At 38.1% G+C, this 22,259-nt stretch overlaps 3 protein-coding genes across 3 annotated transcripts; all 3 read right to left on the reverse strand.

Moving 5' to 3' along the window:
• Positions 1-2,504: 2,504 nt before the first annotated feature.
• On the reverse strand, positions 2,505-7,704 carry LOC133881178 (importin subunit alpha-2). The gene is made up of 11 exons (XM_062320129.1): positions 7,273-7,704; positions 6,963-7,059; positions 6,769-6,860; positions 6,524-6,655; positions 6,196-6,381; positions 5,937-6,100; positions 5,766-5,844; positions 4,161-4,289; positions 3,647-3,774; positions 3,140-3,514; positions 2,505-2,995 (listed from the first exon to the last, which is right to left on the reverse strand). The coding sequence occupies exons 1-10, from the start codon at positions 7,483-7,485 to the stop codon at positions 3,142-3,144; spliced, it is 1,593 nt and encodes a 530-aa protein (XP_062176113.1). The 5' UTR covers positions 7,486-7,704; the 3' UTR covers positions 2,505-2,995; positions 3,140-3,141.
• Positions 7,705-11,690: 3,986 nt separating this feature from the next.
• LOC133858909 (uncharacterized) lies at positions 11,691-13,428 on the reverse strand. The gene is made up of 3 exons (XM_062294359.1): positions 13,013-13,428; positions 12,672-12,925; positions 11,691-12,425 (listed from the first exon to the last, which is right to left on the reverse strand). The coding sequence occupies exons 1-3, from the start codon at positions 13,157-13,159 to the stop codon at positions 12,047-12,049; spliced, it is 780 nt and encodes a 259-aa protein (XP_062150343.1). The 5' UTR covers positions 13,160-13,428; the 3' UTR covers positions 11,691-12,046.
• A 3,525-nt stretch (positions 13,429-16,953) lies between these two features.
• Positions 16,954-21,492, reverse strand: LOC133881181 (protein FAR1-RELATED SEQUENCE 11-like). Its single transcript, XM_062320133.1, has 4 exons — positions 21,188-21,492; positions 18,937-19,944; positions 17,996-18,439; positions 16,954-17,906 (listed from the first exon to the last, which is right to left on the reverse strand). Exons 2-4 carry the CDS (start codon positions 19,903-19,905, stop codon positions 17,043-17,045), a joined length of 2,277 nt encoding a protein of 758 aa, XP_062176117.1. The 5' UTR covers positions 19,906-19,944; positions 21,188-21,492; the 3' UTR covers positions 16,954-17,042.
• Between the last annotated feature and the right edge of the window lie 767 nt (positions 21,493-22,259).

A 22,259-nucleotide genomic window follows, 5' to 3' on the forward strand; every position in this document is an offset into this window, starting at 1 on the left:
CTGGGAATGGCCCGACCATGTTTGGGGGGATGACACGGCCTCTCCTAGGCCTGTGGTGGCCACGTGTCTATTTCCTATTAGGTATGATGTGACAAATTAACATAATCTGTTAACTTGGTGGACAAAAAACAGGTTCAGGGAGTGATTCGTAATTATAGTTTACCATAGAGACCCTCCATGAACTTTTTGTACCACAGGGAGTAATTTGTAATTTAGGTCAACTCCAAGGACCGGTGATGCAATTATCCCTAGTGAAAAATCACTTATAAAACTTACCTGATCAAATAAAAATTAGACTGCCCAATCACTTATAAGTAGGTTCCATAAGTAATCTTTTACAATTACTTGCTCGAATCGTCTACACTTCGAGCAAATAATGTTGACTCCTAATCCACAAATTTGCTGCAAATTGTTTGATCCTCCCTCGCTCAAGTAGAACAAAAAAGAGGAAGAGACTAATTTTGATATAATAACTAGGGTTAAAGTTAAACTAGGGGTGAAAATAACCGTCCGCAATAACCGCCCGCTAACCGTCCATAACCGCTAACCGCTAAACGCCTAAAAACCGGTAACTCCTTAGAAGGGCGGTTAGCGGTTTTTAGAAAGGCGGTTAGCGGTTTTTTATTATTTTTTTTAGATATAAAAACACCAAAACCGAAAACATGTCGTTTTGGAAATTTAACCTAGACATTAAAAACAAAAAAAAAAACCCTAGACTCATCTACATTCTGTCTTGTCTCCCTCTCCACGCCGCCAGCCCCTCAATGCCCTCACCTCTCAACTCTCTCATGATTCTCATCTCTATTCTCTCTCGTCTCCCTCTCCAGTCGTTTAACGCAGTCTTCGAAGAGAAGCTCCAAGGTGATGGGGAGGAGATCGAGGGCGGTGGAAGCTCTATTGATGGAACCGGAGAGATCGGAACAATAGAGGAGTTGGAGGACGGTTATGTGGCACTGGAGGGACGATTAGCGGTGGAGCACGTGGGAGTGAAGGTAGATCTGAGTGGTGGTCGTGGTTGGGTAGATCTGGAGCGGTCGTGGTGGTTGGGTAGATCTAGAATGGTCATTGTTGTTGGATGAGGACTCATCGGAGTTTGAAGTGGTGGTGGTGGCTGGGTCCACGAAGAGGCAGAGGATGACGTCGGCGGTGGAGGGGTTGATTTCCGCACGGCCAAATGTAAAAAAAAATAAACGGTTGCCGGTTGCCGATTTTTAACCTTAAACCAGCGGTTTTTTCATAACCGCCAACCGCCTAGGCGGTTGGCGGAGGCGGTTTGTGATTTTCGGTAACCGCCTAGGCGGTTACGGTTAGCGGTTTTGGCCAATAACCGCTAACCGCCACCGCCTTTTCACCCCTAGGTTAAACAACTTTTTAGTCCCTGAATTTTGACAATTTTATTTTTTAGTCTCTGAGTTTCAATTCTTATCATAGATGATACCTCAATTTTGAGAAAAGACCAAATTAGTACCTCAGTTAAGTTTTCCGTCCAAAACTAACTGTCCACCACATGTCAACCTCTGTTGACACGTGACACTATATAAAAAAATTAAAAATTAAAAAAAAAAAGAAAAAAAAAAAAGAACAAAAAAAAAGGGGGTGGCTCCCTTGGCCAAAATGGGGGTGGCCGGCGACCCCCATGGTGGCCAAGGAGCCGCCCCCTTGTTTTTTTTTTTTTTTTTTTTTTTCAATTATTTTTTAAATTTTTTTTAATATATCTTTTAAAATTTATTATTTTTTTAATTAATTTTTAGAGTTTTTTAATTTTTAATATTTTTTTTATATAGTGCCATGTGTCAACCTCTCAACCTATGAGGTTGACACGTGGCAAACCATTAGTTTTTGAACGGAAAACTAGAATGAGGTACCAATTCAGCGGCAGCCTTTTTTCAAAATTGAGATACCATCTGTGATGCAAATTGAAACACAGAAACTAAAAAATAAAGTTGTCAAAATTCAGGGACCACAGGTGTATTTAACCCTAATAACTATTTATGAGACCCAACATCACTAATTATCCCTAATTCACCAACAAATAAACCATCACTTTCGCTTGCAACTAATTCTACAAGATAAATGCTTCAGCAGAATAATTCTGCCGTTTCATTGAGAAGTCATCCACCTTGCGCTTATGAAAGCTCCCCTCCTCACTGCGATCGAGTGCAGTGAAATTGTAAACAAGCGATCGAGTGCAGTGAAATTGTAAACAAGCCCTCGAGTCTGCAAATAACATGAAGCAACATCGAAGAAATTTGGTGCCCAACATAAATGTACAATTTATGCCAAATTGTCACTCATCAGACTGGCCCCTTCCCTCTGTTGGTGGACTAGTAACACAGATTCGGCTAAACCCATATATAATTTACGTATTTGACTTGCAGCAGCAGTCAACGCCTATCAATGACTCATACAACAGAGCGACCTGAAGCACTCTTTAGGATGGTATGTTTAGCTACAAAGATTATATCAAACGCATAATAATAACTATAATAATCATGAGAAGATGATTGTCACACATTAAGATTCCAATATACCATTGATTCTCTTCCTTCCAGACACAAGAAAATGAGGTGTATGAATACTATATCCAACCGACAAACACAAAACAACTCCAGACTATATATAGAAACTGCTAATACATGACTCCGATAAAAAAAAAATGCAACTGAATACTCGTTTGAAAAAACCCCACCAGCACATCCATCGGGGCGCTGCTTATGCAACAATGAACTTCTTAGGGACACCTTCCACAGCATTCGGTGGTACCGTACAGGGTTAAAACACCAAGACCATCTGACTAGGCCTTCATGCCACAATTAAACCAACCTGCCTCCTTATTGAACATGGTAGTATAAACTGACCCACCTTGGCACTTCTTTGACTACAACGGACACAGGACTGAGACTGAAACGAGACACAGCAAAGGTGCCCTGACCTGACCCAACATATACCTAGCCATCCGCAGCATGAACTTCTGCTCCATCCACAATCATAATCCCTGCAAAATAAAAATTTTTGCAATGAGGAAAATAATAAAGTACAAACGGCGTATGACTCGTGACTTCCTACCTAGGTTAACCTCTCTTTGGCAACATAAATCCAAATTGTTAAAATGATAACTAGAGTTGAATGGATGTGCTACCTTCAGCTAAAGTTGAAACCGCCAGTTGGAACTTGAACCTCATTCCCTCCAAAGCCAAAGCCAGGCTGGGTGCCATCACCTGAAGGTAATGTGTCATCATCATCCTCCAACCAATACGTTTCGAGAATTTTGACTGCTTTCTCATAGATCTCATTGTTGTCATGACTCTGTAGATTTTCAATCTTCTCTAATCCCTCAGCATCATCTATCATCTGGGCGTATAAATTGACATCTCCAGTTTTACCCAAACTCTTCTCTGCTTCCCCAACTCTCAGAATGTTTTCTAACCCTTCTAAACAGACAGTGACAATCCTTGCATCAGGGCATACAAGAAGATCACACAATGGTTTTATACAACCCTGACTCACCATGTACCTATCACCAATAAAGAAAAGGTAGTCATGATATCTTTTTTTTTTTTTTTTTTTTTGATAAGTAAAAGGTAGTCATGATATCTACCAATTAAAAGAAATTAAGGGTGCAAAAGAAGAAAGTACAAGATCATACTTAATTTGTTCATGAGTACCACCCGATGTAGCATTTGATATTGCCCATGCTGCCTCTTTCTTTATATCAAACTCAGCATTTTGAAGCAGATTGACCAAGGGCCCAATAAGACCGGCCTCAATAACAGCCTGCATTATTTCAAAATCAATTTAAAAAGACTTCCAACTACTGATCAACAAGAACCTATACCTCTGCAACTAATTTCTTCAGGAGGAGCATATATAAGATGCTCAGAGAAGAAATTGATTCTTAATATTATTAAATGTGCCACATTAAGACTTATCAATGATTGTCAATGTTACTTGAGACCCGCACTTATAAGATGGTCCAATAACTCAAAACACTCAATATTTCCATTCAGAAATTGAAAAAAGAAAAAAATTAATGCAGTCCTGATCTAAAAGTGAAAGTCAAGGCTCATATTCGCATCCATTACCGATAAACAAAGAGGACTGAGATATTCACACAATTAGACATACTTAAAGAGTGAACTTGCTGGCATATACTTGCCTACCTGTATCTGCTCCCTGTTTCCAGCTGTAATGTTTGAGATAGTCCAGCAAGCTTCTTTCTTGATGCTCTTTTTATGATTGTGGGTCAACAGGCTCAGAAGGCATGGCAGTGAGCCATGGTTGATTATACTCTGAGAATAAGTTACCCATCAAAATCATAGACAAGCAAACAAAGAAACAAAAAAGAAATGCAATCGCATGAATGGTAATAAGATCATCCATGGTAGTACAGATTCACTGGTCAGAGAGAGAGACACAGAAAAATCTCTCATCCTAGTTACTTTTTTCTTCTTTTTTTTTCTGATAATTTGGCCATGTACACAAGGTTAAAATGTTTATTAAACTCTTTACACATTCAAGGAGTTCCCAAAAAATAAGTTCAATCTTGTCAGAGGCCATCATGTCCGTCACATAGTTCTACAAAAATAACAAGTGTTTTCGCCACTGAAGGTTACACAAAGCACAAACACCCATTGAAAACTCATATTTGACAACAACGTTGATCATATAAAAGTTCCACCTAAAACTATATATTAAGAGAAACAATCCATTCAGCAAGGCCACAGCATCCCACTGGTTAGAGGCTTACGAGTTCAATTAATCCTTCAACTTGCATTTTGACAGATTTATGACCGTTAGCTTCAAACCTACAATCTCAAAATACACATTGACCATGTCATGGCAAAAATAGGGTGATGGTGATATCGTTAAATTTTAAAAACTCTTTTTTTTTTTCAAGTAATAAGCCAATCTCATTAAAAGTGTGAGGCGCCTCTTAGTACACTGGGAGTATATATAGAATCTTGTAATAAATTTTTCTCCCTCTTTTCTTTGCTTCTTCAAAACCCAGGAAAAAGAAGAAGCAAAGAACATGACAGATGAGTACAATGTGGCAAGATTGGTGTGACACCCTCTCTCTATTCTACTTGAATAATTTCAAGTCATCATTTTCTACATCTGATATTTTAATCCACCCGTCGAGCAGGGACGAAAGTCAGCCTTAGTGATCCGACGGTGCCGAGCCACATTCACAGTTTCATTTGAGCTTCCAGCTTTCGACTTGCCCTTCTTGCCATTCGGGGTTCCTTATTGGCATTGTTAGGAGATGATTCTCAAACCTCTAAGTATTTACAACTGTATGACTGACAGCCTTTCTCTAACCAAATTTGGGTGGCACCATATGTAATTCATTACGGAAAGAACCAAACTAATCATAAGTCACGTAGCTCCTCAAATTTCAAAACCACCCCTCAATCCTCAAGAATTAATTTTTACCACTTAAGTGGTTTATGTTTTCTTTTCTTTTTTCCTCCAAATGTCGTACTTCGCTTTAATTTAATTCCCATGTTAATCACTTCTTTTTTTTTCCTTTGCATATGCATGTTACCTATGGTATTAAGTCAAGCATAACAAAATGTGGTAATTCATGATTCACACAATTTAATAATATCGTAAACTATCTATAAACAATACTACTGGCATAGATCACAATAGCAGAATCACAATAATTCTTTATTTTGTTACACACCAAAGTGAAAAAAGACAAAAGCTAGAATAATTAAAAACAAATAATTTAAACGCAAGAAACAGAAGCAAAAAGCTCTTACCTGAGTTTGAATGTCATCTCCTGTCACAATATTTCCAACTGTGCGCAGGGCAGGGATGAGCACCGAAGGAGATGGATGTCTGAAACAAGAAGCATATGCAGTACTTGGCATAAAAGCATATAATTGGAAACAAGATAATACACAGACATCAACAAAACACGCTATACTCACAGGAGGAGCTGAATAAGTCGGGCACAGACACCTGCCTCAATCACAGCTTGGATTTTGTCATTTGTACCATCAGAAAGATAAGAGAGAGCCCAGCAGGCATCTGTCAGGACTTCTTCATCATTGGAATGGACAAGACGCTCAAGAGCAGGAAGTGCTGGCCTCACCTACCCATATAAATTCAGAAGTTATAAAGTGCCAAAAAATGACCCCCAAAAATCTATGCTTGAAGTCAAATCAATGAACAGGAAAAGACAACTACCTGATCAAAGGGAGGTTGTGGCTTGCCTCTGCAGAAGTTAGATAGAGTCCATGTGGCATTCCTAAGCATTGAAAGCTTTGCATGCTCATTCAACTGTCCCAGCAATGGAATCAAGGCTCCATGGCTAAGGACAAGATCACGGCATCTAGGGGAATCCCCAGCAACATTTCCCAATGCCCACACAGCCTGCAGTTACAAAATAACGCTTCAGAAAAGGCGCAGATAAAATCAATGATTTTTTCTATTTTAAATGGTACTTTCAGATAATATACAACCTATTGGAAATTCTTCCAAAATTAGGGTTAAACACATTCATTCCAATTTATACCTGCTCACGAACATCATCACTAGGAGAACCCAGTAGCTTAACAAAGATTGGTACTGCTCCATGGTCGATTACCACCTTTGTGTTCTCCGAAGTTCCAGACGCAATGTTTGTAAGGGCCCAAGCAGCCTCAAACTACACAAAAACCAAGAAAAAACAACTAAATAAATAAATAAAAACACAAAGACAACAGAAAGATACCTATCTGCACGAAAAAAAAAAAAGCAATGTCGACCTGAATAACAAACCTGAAGTTGAGGAAAGTCCTCCCTTACAAGAAACTCAACAAACCGAGGAACAACCCCAGATTGAATAACTTCCTCAATTGGGGGGCTTCTTTCTGCAAGTCAAAGATTTCAACATTATCATCAATCACATTCTCTCTTTTCATAGTTGAATGCAGAACTCATAGAAAAGCTAAACAAATATATAAACAAAATACCAATCGAAAGCAGCTTTCGAAACTGCGTAGTAGCCTCAAGCTGCAAATTACTATCGTTGGACCAAACCCCAGCAACCATCGACGGAAGACTCTCCAACTATACAGCAATCAATCAAAAACAATTAACACCCATTATCAATACCAAAACGCCACTTTTTTATCGTCTATTCAGAAACCTAAAATCCCTAATCACACATCCTCCAATCCAAGGAAAGGCAATAAAGAATTTGTACGATCAAACAGTAAACCCTAGAAATCCACGGATCATCAACATTCAAAAACCAAATTTCCTACGATTTAGATTCTTCACCTTCTTTTCTACGGTGGAGGTTTGGAGAGAGGAAGAGAAGGACTGCTGTGACTGGAGGCCCTCGCGGCGCTTCTTCTGAAGGCTCTCCTCGCGCTTGCTCTTGCGGATCTCGACCATGTTGTCCTCGCGTCGCCGGCGGCCCTCGTCGGCGTCCACGGCCACCTTGTACCGGTTCCGGCGGACCTCCGTTCTCTCGCTCGGCCTCAGCGACATGGTTGGTTGCTGCTTCTGAAAGCTCGATTCGTCCCGAAACCCTAGCAGTAGTACTGTGTATATATTTATATATGTATATATGTCTATCTATGAGTATACGTGTATGTGTGTATCACAGTATCAGAATGGGATGGAGCAAGAAAAACCCTAGAGACTTAGAGAGAGCTCAACGGAGAGGAGTGGAGGAATAGGGGAGGGTTTGGATTTGAGTTTTTGTTTTTATTTTTATTTTCAAAACAGCTTAAAAATGGTTGAGATCAAGGTCATATTTGTAAACTCATTTCTTTTCCTTTTTTAAACGATGTTGATGTTTGGGCACCTTCTTTTTTCCCTTCTTGGGCGTCTTATTGATTTGGAAAAATGATTTCAGTAAATTAAAAAATAATAATAATAATAATAATAATAAAAAAAATATCGATCGCCCCATACCATCAATCTCAAACTGATTATTTTCTATAATTTGTAGGACTATAATTTAGCTGAGCCAAATTGATATTTGACTGTTTGAACTCGACTCGACAAATAAGTATATTAAGTTGAACTCGAACCGAGCTGAACCACCCTTATGCGAGCTCGACTCAAAATAGTTTTATAGAGTTATAGCCTGAGCCCGGCTCGAACTCAACAAATAAATCAAAAAGAATCACGTTTGAGCTTGATTGAACTAATGTGTTTGAGCAATCCACTTGTTGATATTCTTAACCCACCCAAAGAAAAAGAAGGCAAATATGGGCAAGTGCTCAGCAAAGCAATTCAGGTTTACAAAAAATTTGTAATTCTTGATTCTTGTTCAAGTTTTTACCCCTAAATATTTCCATTCATTAGATTTGTAGATAATATATCGGATAAAAATACATTTTACCCCAAAGTTATACTACTTTTTTTTTTTTTTCGCCTTTAATGTTTAAAAGTTGGCTATGTACCATAACCAAGTTTTTAAATTTTCCAATGTAACCACTCTCTTAATTATTTATGTCATTTCTAGCGAAAATTATTGTAAATATGTAAATGCCTCCACTTTTCTAAAAAAAAAAAAAAAGAGTAAAGAAAGAAAGGAAAAAAAAAAAAATCTAAGGCATGGCTGTAACCACCCACAAGGGCCATACCCTTAGCCACAAGGAGGTGGTCGAGCCACCCATCTAGTTGGAATTGGGGTGGCTTGCGTTCCAAGGAGGTGGCCGAAACCACACCCATTTGGCCAACCGAGTAGCTGAGCCACTCCATATATATATATATTAAATGTGTCATTTTGAGAATTTAACTCGTGTATATAAGGCAATTTTAAAAAAGTTTGTACCAAAAAATACACGTGGGGCGCACGTGATTCATCTTTCGTCAAAGAAAGACCGAAATGGCTAGCAGATAGATTACATTGAGAATTTTAGAAATTTTGTTGGGAGTACATTGTCAATTTTTAAACATTAAAGGTAAAATTTGTAAAACTTTGGATAGTAGACCGTATTTTTCCCTATACGTTTTAATTTTTGTAATTAATTGGATGAGTTTTCTCCAATTTTTATATTTATTTGAACATTATTCTATCATTTTTTTGTTCTATCAGAACAAGAGTGGAAGTCTAATTATTCTCCAAAAATTAAAACAAATTTACAAAAAAGCAAAGAAGAGAAGAAAAAAAGAAAAGAAAAGAAAAATTAGTTAGCCTCTTATGGAGTTTCAGAGGGTTTTCGCCACCCAACTCTCTCTGCAAAGGGATTGAGGGACCCCACATCAATAGAGGGTTCGCGGAAAACCAACCACTTCCGTAACGGGTTTCGCGAATAGGTGGAGTGAAGGTTCAACCCCCCCCCCCCCCCCCCCCCCCCCCAACTAAGTGGAAGGACATTCATGAAGGTGTGACAGCCTAGAAAATTAGTATCATATTGTGTGAGTGGATTGATCATACTGAATATGTGGATTATGAAGATGCTTATAAGTATTAAGTTTTACATTGATTTTTTATTAGATTAGAAGGAGCTTTAAAAGAAATTTTAGGCAATTCTAATTACAACTTAATTATAGTCATTTTAGAATAGTAATATAGATGTGTCTAATTCTTTATGTTGAATTGATACACTATATGACGTGTATCCCAACAAGAACTTCAGAAATTTGAGCAGGGGAGATTGTGATATTCTAAAAAATTAATTCCACATCGGGTGAGTGGATTATAAAAGAGTTTCTAAGTGCTAAATCTGATATTATTTTCTTATAAAGTGAGCCTGAACTTTAAAAATAATTTTAGAGAATTTCAATTATAATTTAACTAATATTTTTGAATAACAATGCAAATATAACTAGCGTAGGGCCTTGTTACAGAAGAAATGGATGGGTGGGCCTTTCATGTAGGGCCTTCCCTTCACCCTGTCGTAGAGGCCCAAGTACCCCCTTTAAAGAGGGTGGAGGGAGGCAGGGGCCCTTTCAACCCAATACTCCATGTGAAGAGGTGGAGGGAAGGTGATGTCTCTTTATTTTTTTATATTTTTCAACAATTTTTTATTTTTCTTACTTTTTGAAGGGGTTTTTATTTTTTTTTTGGTAAAATTGGAATTTCATATGAGTTTTTATATACAAATTTATAGAATAGCTAAGAACTCAGAAGAAGTAATCTGAAAATCAGAGAAAACATTAACCCATTTAGTTATAAAAGATTAGGTCTTCAAGGGGTAGCTCAATCGGTTAAGGATCACGCCTCATGAAGCGGAGGTCATTAGTTCGAATCTCCCTCCCCCTCTTGTGTGAACATATCAAAATAATAATAATAAAAAAAGAATAAAAGGAAAAGTTATTAAAGATTAGGAATCCAAGTCCCTATCGTAGAGGCCCAAGTACCCCTTTAGAGAGAGGGGGGGAGAGAGGCAGGGGCCCTTTCAACCCAATACTCCATGTGAAGAGGTGGAGGGAAAGTGATGTCTCTTTATTTTTTTATATTTTTTTGCAATTTTTTTTTTCTTACTTTTTGAAGGGTTTTTTTTTTTTTTTTTTTTTTTTTTTTTTTTTTTTTGGGGTAAAATTGGAATTTTATATGAGTTCTTATACAAAAATTCATAGAATAGCTCAGAACTCAGAAAAAGTAATCTGAAAATCAGAGAAAACATTAACCCGTTCAGTTATAAAAGATTAAGTTCTTAAGGGGTAGCTCAATCGGTTAAGGATCACGCCTTATGAAGCGGAGGTCATTAATTTGAATCCCTCACCCTCTATTGTGTGAACATGTCAAAATAAAAAAAATAAAAAAAATAAGTTATTAAAGATTAGGAATCCAAGTCCCCATGAACTAATTTGGATTTTTGTCCTTACAGGTTTTGCAGGTAACCGTTCAAACACAAGAATCAATATCTTATTACTTTAATTGAAAAACAATTAAGATGCCCAGTCTAGATCTTTTATAGAAATCATATGGAGTAGCTAGGATAATTTGATGGCAGAATTTCCTCAAAAAAAAAAAAAAAAAATTTAGTTGAAAAACAATTAAGATGCCCAGTCTAGATCTTTCATAGAAATCATATGGAGTAGCTAGGATAATTTGATGGCAGAATTTCCTTAAACAAAAAAATAAAATATATATATATATATTTATGAGTTATTTACCAATTACAAAATATCTCATAAATTTTAACTTTAAGAAAGCTAATTAGAGGTGTAAAAATCGGCCGGTAACTCAAAACCGGAAACCACTTTGATATCCGGATGAAAATAACAATAATCAATTTTAGTAATTATATATACTCGGTTATAATCGATAACCAGATAAATATATATATATAATAAAATAATAAAAATATATATTAAAATTTAAAAAGTTAAAATAAGAAAATTACTAAAAAATCTGATTCTCATCTCCGCCGATCTAAGTTGCTGACAGGGTTTGTTAACTTTGTTCTCTGATATGGGTCACCGATGATCCGAGTAGTATTGTATTTGGGAGGAAATGGCGGTACAGTGGGGAAGCACAAGGAGAAGTGTTTGGGGTCCTTTTTGGAAAAGAAAACTGGAATTTCAGAAGAAGATGATAGTCTCAATAGCCAAGGCGCCATTGCTTCAGCCTCGTCCTTTGAGCGCAAAATTTCAAGATCTAGATTTGTTGGGTGCGGAAGCAGGAGCTTCTCCGGTGACTTCTTTGAGAGAATCTCCACTAGTTTTGGGGACTGCATTGGTTTTGAGGACTGCACTCAAAGAGTACTAGTTCTCTGCTTCAAGCACTCCCCTCATTCACCACCACAGAAACCATTTTTTATATATTTCAGTACCCGGTCCGGATAACTTGGTACCCACCAATAACCGCCAATTATTATAAATCTGGTTAACCGGCTCTGGGTTTTCACCCCAATGGCCAATGCTGCTTAGCCAAAAGGCTGAGAATGGTGAGGACCATATTTAAGTCACTTAAAAAAGGGCAAATATTCCCATCTCAATAAGTTTCTTGAAGTTTTACAGTAGATTAATTTACAAAAATAAATGAATTACAATTTCGTAATTTTGAATATATATATGTAGAACTTCTCTATGTTATACGACTTGTGCCTTTAGCTTAGCTAGAAGCACAATCTATCCTTTGCTTGCTTCACACTAAATTGGAGTGCTTGCTAAAAGCCTGCAGTGGAAATTCAAACAACGGTTGCTGCGTATGATTCTCGCTGGTTATGGGGTTCTCCCTTGCAATGGTTGCCATGCGATGTGGCGGAGACGCATAGAGTGCGGACGCCTCAAGCACTTCCCGCCGCACATTTTCAAGCTCTTGAGATATTGTTTGCGCACGCAATGCTGTCAAGAATAAACCAGCAGCGAAGAAGACTGTAGCCAATGAAAACACCCCTGCGGCGGAGAACAAACCTTCTCGGATAACGAGGCAACTTGGCCTTTGCCTGTTCCAATTCTTAAGATGCCCCGACTCTACGCTTAATCCAACCAGCAACAAAATCTCCCCAACGGAAAAACAAATCCTACAAGAACCCACACGAATTTTTTGTTAGTGATATTCCACAGTTAACATTGAAAGATTTCTTTGGTGGCTTTCAAAATCCTCAAGAATACTTCAATAAATTCTGCAAATGTTGGATAATCATTTCAAAGAACCTGGTTTTACAATCTGAAAGTACATGGTTTTTTGCACACAAAAGCTCGAAAAGTGACCTTTACAAGATGAAAAAAAACAAAAAAAAGCGAGGCAATCGAAAATGACTTATTACCAAGTTGAAACAAAGAAAAAGCCGGCTTGCCATGTTAGAGACTTGGCAATGGCAGAGCCAGAGTCCCAGTCAACCAGAGCCGAAGGTGGTGATTTGGTCACTGCAATCAACATGTAGGCATGTTCCACCACCATGGCAACCGCTAGTCCAACAAAGGCAGAAGCAGCACACAACAATGGCGTTTTCCCACTGCCACTATATACACATTCATAATTTCCTCCATTTCCTTTATTACCTGTTCCCACCCATGCAACCTGCAACAAAATCCGACACAATTGTCACTTATTTGGGACATCAAATTATATATGGTTGTTCATGTCATATTTGTTCAAAAGTTATACCTCAGAACGCGTGGCTTCCGCGATGAGACAAAGAATGAAGCAAAATAGGCCGGAGAGAATGGTCAAGACCATAAGAGAGACGCCAGTTTTGCTGCCCAACTCGGTGCTTCGACGGCTTGGTTCAAGGTCGGCATGTGTGATCGCCATTCTCTCAAGTCCAACAGAGCTACAACAACTGATACAGCCTCAAGAGGAAAGACATCATGGGTTTTGTTCGAGTTTTCCAATTGACAAAAGAGAATTGCGGAATTGCTTGGAAGAAAGGTTGCTTTAAGGCTAAAGATTCGTGGGTTCTGAGCTTTAATGCTAAGTATTCACACAAAGAACGATTACTGGTCTTAAAATTTTTGCTTTAAAGGTATTCTGCTCGTTACAGTTAAGTCACCGAGTTTTGTTCGGTGGAGCTGTTGCTCGTGAATTCAATACATGGACGCGTGTACTTTTAGCTTTTCCTCTTTTTATTTGTCTTTCTTTGGGCTTAAAAGTACATTTTGGCCTCATCTTAACCTGGTTACGTAGATGTGAAGACTTGTGGGAACAGCTTCATACCACTCAAAAACAATTTTAGCTAAAAAGTGTTTAGCTAGTACGAAAAATTAACAAATATTTTTTATATTTTCATATAATGTAATAAGAAGCTGCGAGGCAAAGAGAAAGAGAAGACAAAGAGGATATCATTATAAGAGTATTTGAGAATAGAAAGCCTTCGAGAATAAGATTGAGGTCCAGTATAATTGTTTGTCTATATTGTTTGTAATTTGGATAAATAATTGTGAGAGGGCTTTTTTAGAGCCCACTTGTATAAATAAGTGTTTGGACAACCTGAAACCTGTTTGGACTTGTAAGCCCCATAAGAGACCTTCTCACAATAGTCCGTCTAGAGGTGTAGGGGAGCGACGAAAAATGGTTTATGCGAATGAAAAATGTAATTTGTAAAACATTTTCAACCGAAAACATTTTCAGATTGACCAATATTTTACGCCGCACCAAACACTCAAAAATTAAAAAGAATAAACTTTTTTCAAAAAATATTTTACATGCTGAACTTCCACTGCGAGCTTAGCCATTTTCTTTTTCCAATGGTAAAGAACTTTCGTGCAACTGTTTGTCACTCAATTAATGAGGTCGACCAAAGTTTAGAGGGTATCAAAACGAGTTGGACGATTATCATCAATTATAAGATTAAGATATACTTTAATTCTCAGCCTCAAATGTTGACAGAGCAATGCACATAAAGTTCAAAAGTCCTTTTGTGGGGTTGGAACTTGGAAGAAAACGCACAAAGGGCTACAAGTAAATAACACCAAAAATGAGAGAATTGACAAATAAAGAATCTCATATTGTCGGTTTTTGCTTTGATGATCTAAATTATTGCTCAAGTCCCTGCATGATAAAAGTCGGTTTGTGGTTGTGAATGCACCAAAATTTGGTTTGACAACATGTATGCCAACATCCAAGCTGAATCAGAATGTCTCGCCGCCAGCGCTGGATTGAGCAAGGGATTTTACACAAAACTATGGATATATAGATGCCTTTCCAGAATGTTAGCGCAAACCGTAGAAATTGAATCTAGTACAGTGCAGGCTATGCAGCCAGCTACACACATTGCTTCAGTTTTACTACAAGCACAAACATTGCTTTTCCACAAATCCAGTGTTAGAAAGGCTCTGATCACTTCTGTCCAGTTTCCGTCCATACAGGACACATTCAGATGCCGACATGTGTCCCAAGACAGAATAAGGTGGACACGTGTCCTCATCGGGCTGTATCCAGTTTGCAGAGGAAAGGGGCATATGCCAGATCCATAGTATCAACACACTGCATGGCACGAGTCAAGAGTAATCTTCTGTGAGAACTCTTAGAACCAAGATGTCACGCGTGCCTGGGTGCATCTTTGGTTCCCAAGTAGACAAGACAACACAAACATATTCCAAGAGTGAGAATTTTGAGGGAATTCTTTATGCACCCCACTAAGGTGGCTCTCCTTCTCAAGCCACTTGTTTCCAACATATTCCTTTGGTGGCCACCTCTATAAGACTTGCAAACTTACCATACAGCTTTTTTCCATACCAGAGTTCCTTATTCATTTCAGTTCTTCAACTCAGAAAAAAATGGCTTCTGATAAGGGCAATGTCAATAATATTGATGCCTGCACCAACAGCAACCAATCAACTTCATTAGATAAAAAGCCTAACTCGAAAGGCACAACCAACGACAATTTGGGAAAAACACTGGCACAGAGAGCACTTTATGGGTCGCACAATCATCGGGTTGGGGGAAGAAAAATTACAAACAGCAGTGCCAGATCACTGCCAAGCAGGCTAAGCAAGGTTTCTTTGGGTGAAGATTCAGCTAAGGTATAGATTTTGCACCATTTTGATTTTAAAAATCTGGGTTGTAGTCAAAGACCGCAAAATGCAAAGTGAATGTTACAATGTTGTGTTGCATGTAGATAAGATATTGAATTGTGGAAATTTTACATGTATTGAAGCGGGTATACGTGAATAAGATATACCTTTTATAAATTTGATCAGAAAAACAACAGGCAAAACCATACTCGACGGCTCAAAAACAAAAGGTAGTTCTTAAGGATTTGGAAAGCGACTGTAATCTTAGGCTTTCCAAATGAAAGTCATATGTTCATATCATTTTATTCAGATGTACCAAACACGGGTTGCAGTAGTCAAAGACATGTTGTGTTATGATGTAAACCATATATTAAAAGAGAAATGCTTGGTGTCCCACTCCCATCCCACTCCTATCTTATCCTTGTCTACGTGGACCAATAATATTGTTAAAAAATCAGAGTCTCACTATACACTCTCTAATATCTCTCACATTATTGGTTCACGTAGACAATGGTAGAATATGAGTTGGATAGGAGTGGGGCACTAAGCATTTCTCATATTAAAAAGATAAATTGAAATGACTTAGGAGGTAGCACAGAATACACAATCGACGCAATTTAAGGTTTAGTTAGTTGCGTCGTATTAATATATCATCCCATTTCTCAATGTGTGCCAATTTCTACCAACATCTTTAATCTTACAAAAAATCGTTACTCTTCCCCATTCAACTAAGAGCTTGTTGAAATGGCGTTAAGGAGCTTAAAAAGTGATTTCAATACATAAAAAGTTGTGCCAAGCAAAAATAGGTCCGTTTGGTAAAAAACTTAAAAAGCACTATTTGACTTTTTTGCTCTAAAAAAGTCTAAAACTATGATTTGGGAGAAGCTTAAAAATGGGGTTTTTTTCTTCTAAAAATCTCTTAGAAGCTTATCCAACGCAATTCCAAACAGGTTCTAAACTTGATCAAATGCACTTACGAGTTAAATGCCTGACCAAACTTACGAGTTAAATGCATTACAGGGAATTGGGAATAAGAAGAGAATATGGATGCCAAAGCTGTGAAAGTTGTTAATCATAATCAAGCAAGAATGCAGGCATAAATAAAATCAAATTTATCCAAAATATAAACAAGAAACCCCTCTGCAATAATTTGGACATATATAAAATCTATGAGTCTTATATCCTGAACCTACAGGTCCAGGTTTCCCAAATCCTAGCAAAGCAAGGCTAAAGTGCAGTAGCACAAGGCATAAGCTAAACAAAGATCAAAGCTAAACAGTGAGAAAATAATATGGAAGGATCTATTATTGTGGCAACTGATGATTTTAATGGAGTTCATCTTATATATATATATCAACTAGTTAACGAATGCCATGATCACAGAAATAAGAGCACATATATTTTGCTTTGATAGTTCATTTTTAGTCAAGATAGCGTGCATAGGGGTGTCACGATATCATGAATGTTAAGCTAAACCTTAACCTGAACGTTTATGAATGCAATTACAACGTAGCTCACATCTTTAGTAGGGAGCATTTTTTTTTTTTTTTTTTTTTTTTTGCATTAAAGAATCTGGAATGTAGACAGAGAGGATAAAGAAAAAAGGACCCTTGGAAAGGCAATGGTCACTAACAAAGGTGATACTATTGCTTTGTACATCTAATACCATTTCCAGTGTCGCACTACAAATACCCTAGTGCATCTCCATGCAAATCATCATCTCCCATTACTGAACAAGCGGATCCATCATGTCCAAAATGCCCACAGCAAGGCCCCGAACAATGCCTCCTCTTTCTGGTAATATCAACTCCATCCCTTGGCCTTCTCTCTTTAAGCTTTCCTAAAGTGATAGAATCATGAGGATTCCCAATGGTAAAACTCTGAACAATTCCATCTGCATCTTCCACCTCTGGAAGAAGCAACGAGTCAGATGGACAATTATAGGCAATGTCATTCATGCCATGTGTTGACCTAGAAAGTTCTTTAATACGCGATAACATCATGGCAATTTGCTCACAAGCAACATCAAGGCGTTCCTCCGTTTCAATTGATTCCGTTACAAGGGTTGAAGCCATGGACTCTAATAACTGAATCTTCTCAGAATGCTCTCTAGTAGTTGCAGTCCGGAAGGGGTTGGTGGAAGATAAATAAACACTGCGCCAACGGGTGGGTAGATATTGATCTGGAATGTGAAAACAGTTATTAGTTGACAGGACGCGTAGAACATGTCTACAGAGGATGCCTGAAAACTCAAACTGATAGCAGCTACAGCTAATGTGCTCTTGACAAGGAGCCCATATCACTTTGCACCCTCCATCCATCTGAGTGTGGTGTCTGACCTGGAAACTACCTTCATCAACCTGAAGAGAGGCATACTGCGGAGCCAACACAAGCTCCTCTTGGAGTTTACTGAAGGCGTAGGGAGTAAGAAGAGTGGCAGCATGGGATTCAATTGGTGAACCAGTTTTGAGGCTGACTTTCTGCAGTTTCCGTTGCATCTTTTGCTTTGCTCCAATCCGATCATTAAAATCAACAATATAAGCTACCTGAGGGAAAAGAAAAAAAAAAAAAATCAGGTTTGAGAGGCATATAAAATTGATAAAAGAAGGAAATAAATGAAATAAAAGTCACACACTTGCTCTACAAAACAATCCAGTTGAGACTCTGCACTCAAAAACCGTTGGATGAAAGCATTAATCGACTCTGACTGATATGCGCTCATGATTCCCGCAAAGAAGTACCGACGCAAGAATGATAAAGCCCAAAATGTCCGTAATGCATACAAGCTGACAATATGCTTATTTGCATGGAGTCCATATTTATTCACCATTTCCCTCCATCCCCCTTCAAAATCTTCCATCGATTCCAGATTATAGAGCCGATGAAACTCAGCTTTCCAATCATCATAGTGTGATCCGAGTAATACAGAAAACCAATCTGAAAACTTTGCAATGATGTGCCAAATGCAAAAGGCATGTTTGGTTTCAGGCATTTCAATAGCAATAGCCTCTTTCAGCCACATGTTGTGGTCAGTTAATATTGTCTGTGGAGCCTTTTCTTTCATGAAGCCCAAAAATGTCTGTACAGAGCAATTAAAATCACATAAACGAACTAAGCTTAGGAAGGACAAGGTCAATATAACTAAGATCCTTAAAAAGATTACATAATAGAAATCTGGTTAATTTTTTTACGATGAATCACATGCAACATCATAATACCTCAGATGCAGCAGAGTCATATATCAGCAAAACATTGGATCAGACACTCTAAGGCAAAATCAAGCATAAATCTATTTCTTATGTTTCTCAGTTTTGTTTTTGCACCCCATTCAAAAGTTGGCACAATTTTTTTTTTTTTTTTTTGATAAGTAAAAGTCGGCGCAAAATTCAAAGACCAGTTTAACACTATTTGAAAAATAAAGGTCAGGCACATTAAATGTTTATTTTGCAGCCCATCCAAGATTTAGCAGTTAATGTCCGACATGAATACTGAGGGCTTACATTTAAAATGAGTTAATAGAGCAGAAAAACATGATGGTCCTCAGTTCCTTCATATGTATGTCCATAAGCTTCTTACCTTCAGTGCCCAAGAAAAAGACTGCAAATTTTCATCCTGTAGCAGCACACAACCCAAAAAGCATGTCATTCCATGATTGTCCACTCCAAGCCAAATGCCAAATAGCATATCATAGGCCTCTAGGCGGTGGGTTGTGTCAAAAACTATTGCATCTCCAAATGCCTCGTACAATTGAATTGATGAAGCGTAAGACCATGCAATATGCTCCAGCCTGTTATGGCCGTCTATTTTGAAGTCATACTTGAAGTTAGGATTTTCATCTTTCAGTTTCTTGCACATTGCAATAAGATCAATGGAATCACTGTCTCTATCAACATTTCTAAAAGATTGTAAAAGATTTCTCACATCTATTTCTGTAAATGGTAGACACCCCAACTTAACACCTTTCTCTAGCTCCAATAATCTCAACATTTGCCGCACTGACATTCCAGCTTTTGCAAACATGCAGATCCGAATCTTATCATCTGGAGATATGGTACAATAGGCAGGAAGGAGACGTACTTCTTGTGGTTTTAACAGTTCATGGTTGTGGACATTGCTAAAGCCTGTAACCCGCCACTCAGGGACCTCAAAGTCTGCCCGCTTAACAATGCGCATATACGCTTGACAACCACAGCGTGATGATTTACGATTTCTCTGCATCTTTCCATCTTCTGATGGTTTCATCTGTGGATATCCACCACGATGGCAAGCGAAATCCCTTCTTGTAACTCCTCGACCAACCCCATCCTTGCCTCGAGTACGATGACGTCTAATTGAAAAGCCACATTGTTTTGCAAAACTGCAATAAAATTCATAAGCGGCTTCTTGGGAAACAAATCTTTGGCCTATAAATGGAACAAGGTTCACAGAAGTTTGTCGTGACAAAATTGTGTTGTCAGGCGTTCCCTCTATGGTGTCAATATCATCCTGAGAATAATCTGTGCCATTTTCAGAAGATTCCATCACTACACTTGTCCCTTCTGACATTGTTTGCTTGACAGATGGATGAAATCACAGATAAAAAACCTGCGGGGAAAAACTTAAAAGCTTAAAAAAAATGCAGCTGAAGGATACACACACATATATAGAGAGAGAGACATGCAGCTTAAATTCCTTGTACTCCAAAGTATATAGGCAATGCAAAAGGGTGGAATACCATGAAGGTTAAAAAAAGAACAAACAAACATTGTCAAGACAGGGTAACATTTCTCTGCTTTCTAGAAAACCATCTTTCTTGATTAGAGAATATAAGTCCTATCATTCTTAAATCTTAGGTACGAGAACTTCATCAAATATGCTCTTTAATCTTAATTTTTTTTACCAAATACACCAATTTCCACCAACTTTGGTGGCATCAAAAGAACTGCATTAGCTCAGTACCCAAGCTAAAGACAGCTCTGGCTGCAGCAATCATAATCAAAACATTTTGTTTCCAAAATAGGAAGAGGCGGATACCAATTACTAACAAGGAAGTCGAGGAAGGCATGGTTATTTTAATCTTAGAACCTTCATCATTTATGGGTATTGGCTTAGCAGATTAACCAAATGAGATGTGCATGTGCAATGCATTTACTTTTAAAAGAATATCAACCAACTAATCCTAACTGAATAAACATCTCCTGCTTAAACAAAGGACTGCTCTCAAAAACATTGTTGGGGGAGATAAACGGTTAAGGAGTTTGTACCTTGAATACATCAATGATTCAATATACATACTTGGACACCACTTTAGCCCAAAAGCCTAAACTAATGGGCTTGAGTCCACTTAGGTATATTAACTACTCTTTTTCTTTATATTTTCTCAACGTGGACGCAATACTCACAGCACTCGCAACAAACATAGGTCCTAGAATGACTTCCTAACCAACCATGCCAAACATTGATTTCCAAAAAAAAACCAAATGCCCCAATTGAATCAAATTACATAAATAAAGCTCCAAACTGAACCCAAAGAACTTTTCTTGAAAACTAAACTCCACAATGCAGCTTTGATCTCCAACTCATTCAAATCCCTTCAAACCCACTGATTCTCACATGGGTCTCTCAGAAATAAACCAAAGCCACAAAAATATTTCATCCCAAAAACTTGATCCATCCGTTTCCAACCTCCACAAGTTCCATATCTCATACACTTATAAAAATCCCACAAAAAGAAATAGAGAACAACAATCACTAACATGAAAAACGAGCTACATTTCTAAGTTAATTCAATTAAATAACACTTCTAAAAAAACCAATTATCAAAAAGAAAAAACACATTTATACGTACCTGGGTCCGATCTAAGAATCTGAAAAGTGCGTTATTTAACGGTCAATAACGGCAAGAAAATTAAAGAAAGAGAGAGAGAAACTGAGAAACTGGCGGGGAGGGAGTAACGCGCATCCCTGGGGAGAACGATAAGGATTTTCAGGGGAGGAGAGCTATCGTGCGCCGCGTGGATGCACGGCTTTATCGAGTGCGCATTGCGATTTTGAGCCGTTGGATTAAAACGGGGCTATATATTTCGCCAGAACGGGCCCGTGATACGTAAAGATCGGTGCTTACGTGCGCAGGGGGCACGAAATGGACGGCCTGGACACGAGAACTTCGTGTTAGTGCTTAGCCTTATCCCCGGTGGCGTACGTTAGACGAAACCCTAATATCTATAACTTTACTAATAGGCCCAAGCCCCAAGGGTTCAAGGCTTTTGTTCAACTATAATAGTATTAGTGGGCTTGACAAGGTATTCGTGTTCTTCTTGCTGAGAAGTTATTACTTTTTTTTTTGGAAGTTATTACTTCTTTTTTTTTTCGAAGTTATTACTAATTATGGCATGAAACCTAATTTGGTATTCGTGTTCTTATTGCTGAGAAGTTATTAGTAATTAAGGCATGAAACCTAATTTGAGGCTTATGCATAGGGGTGAAAACCCGTAACCGATTTTTGGTTATTGGCTAAAACTGTAACAGGCTTCGAGGTAGCCAGTTGGCTAAAACTGCCAATCGGCTCCAGTAACCGGGTAGCCGGTTAACCGAGTTTGTAATAACTGACTATCTCGGTTGATATTCGGTTATCCAGACCGAGTACTAAAATTAGGAAAAAACAGTGTACAAAAGTTTTAAGTCAGAAAGATCATCATTGTTCTATGAAAGCTACGACGTCACCTCGAACAGATTATCCCAAATGCCGCTCTTGTGAACTCACTCCATTAGATGTAGATGTCACGTACTGTGGTGACAAATATTCAGGCAAGCAAAATGATTTAGTTATCAAATGCACAAAATCATGTGAGCTTCGACGACATCTAAGGTTGTCTTGGATGGGCTCGTCCACAGGCCACAGCATGCAGTAGCAACCGCCA

Source organism: Alnus glutinosa, chromosome 1 (assembly GCF_958979055.1).
Source record: "Alnus glutinosa chromosome 1, dhAlnGlut1.1, whole genome shotgun sequence".
NCBI lineage: Eukaryota > Viridiplantae > Streptophyta > Magnoliopsida > Fagales > Betulaceae > Alnus > Alnus glutinosa.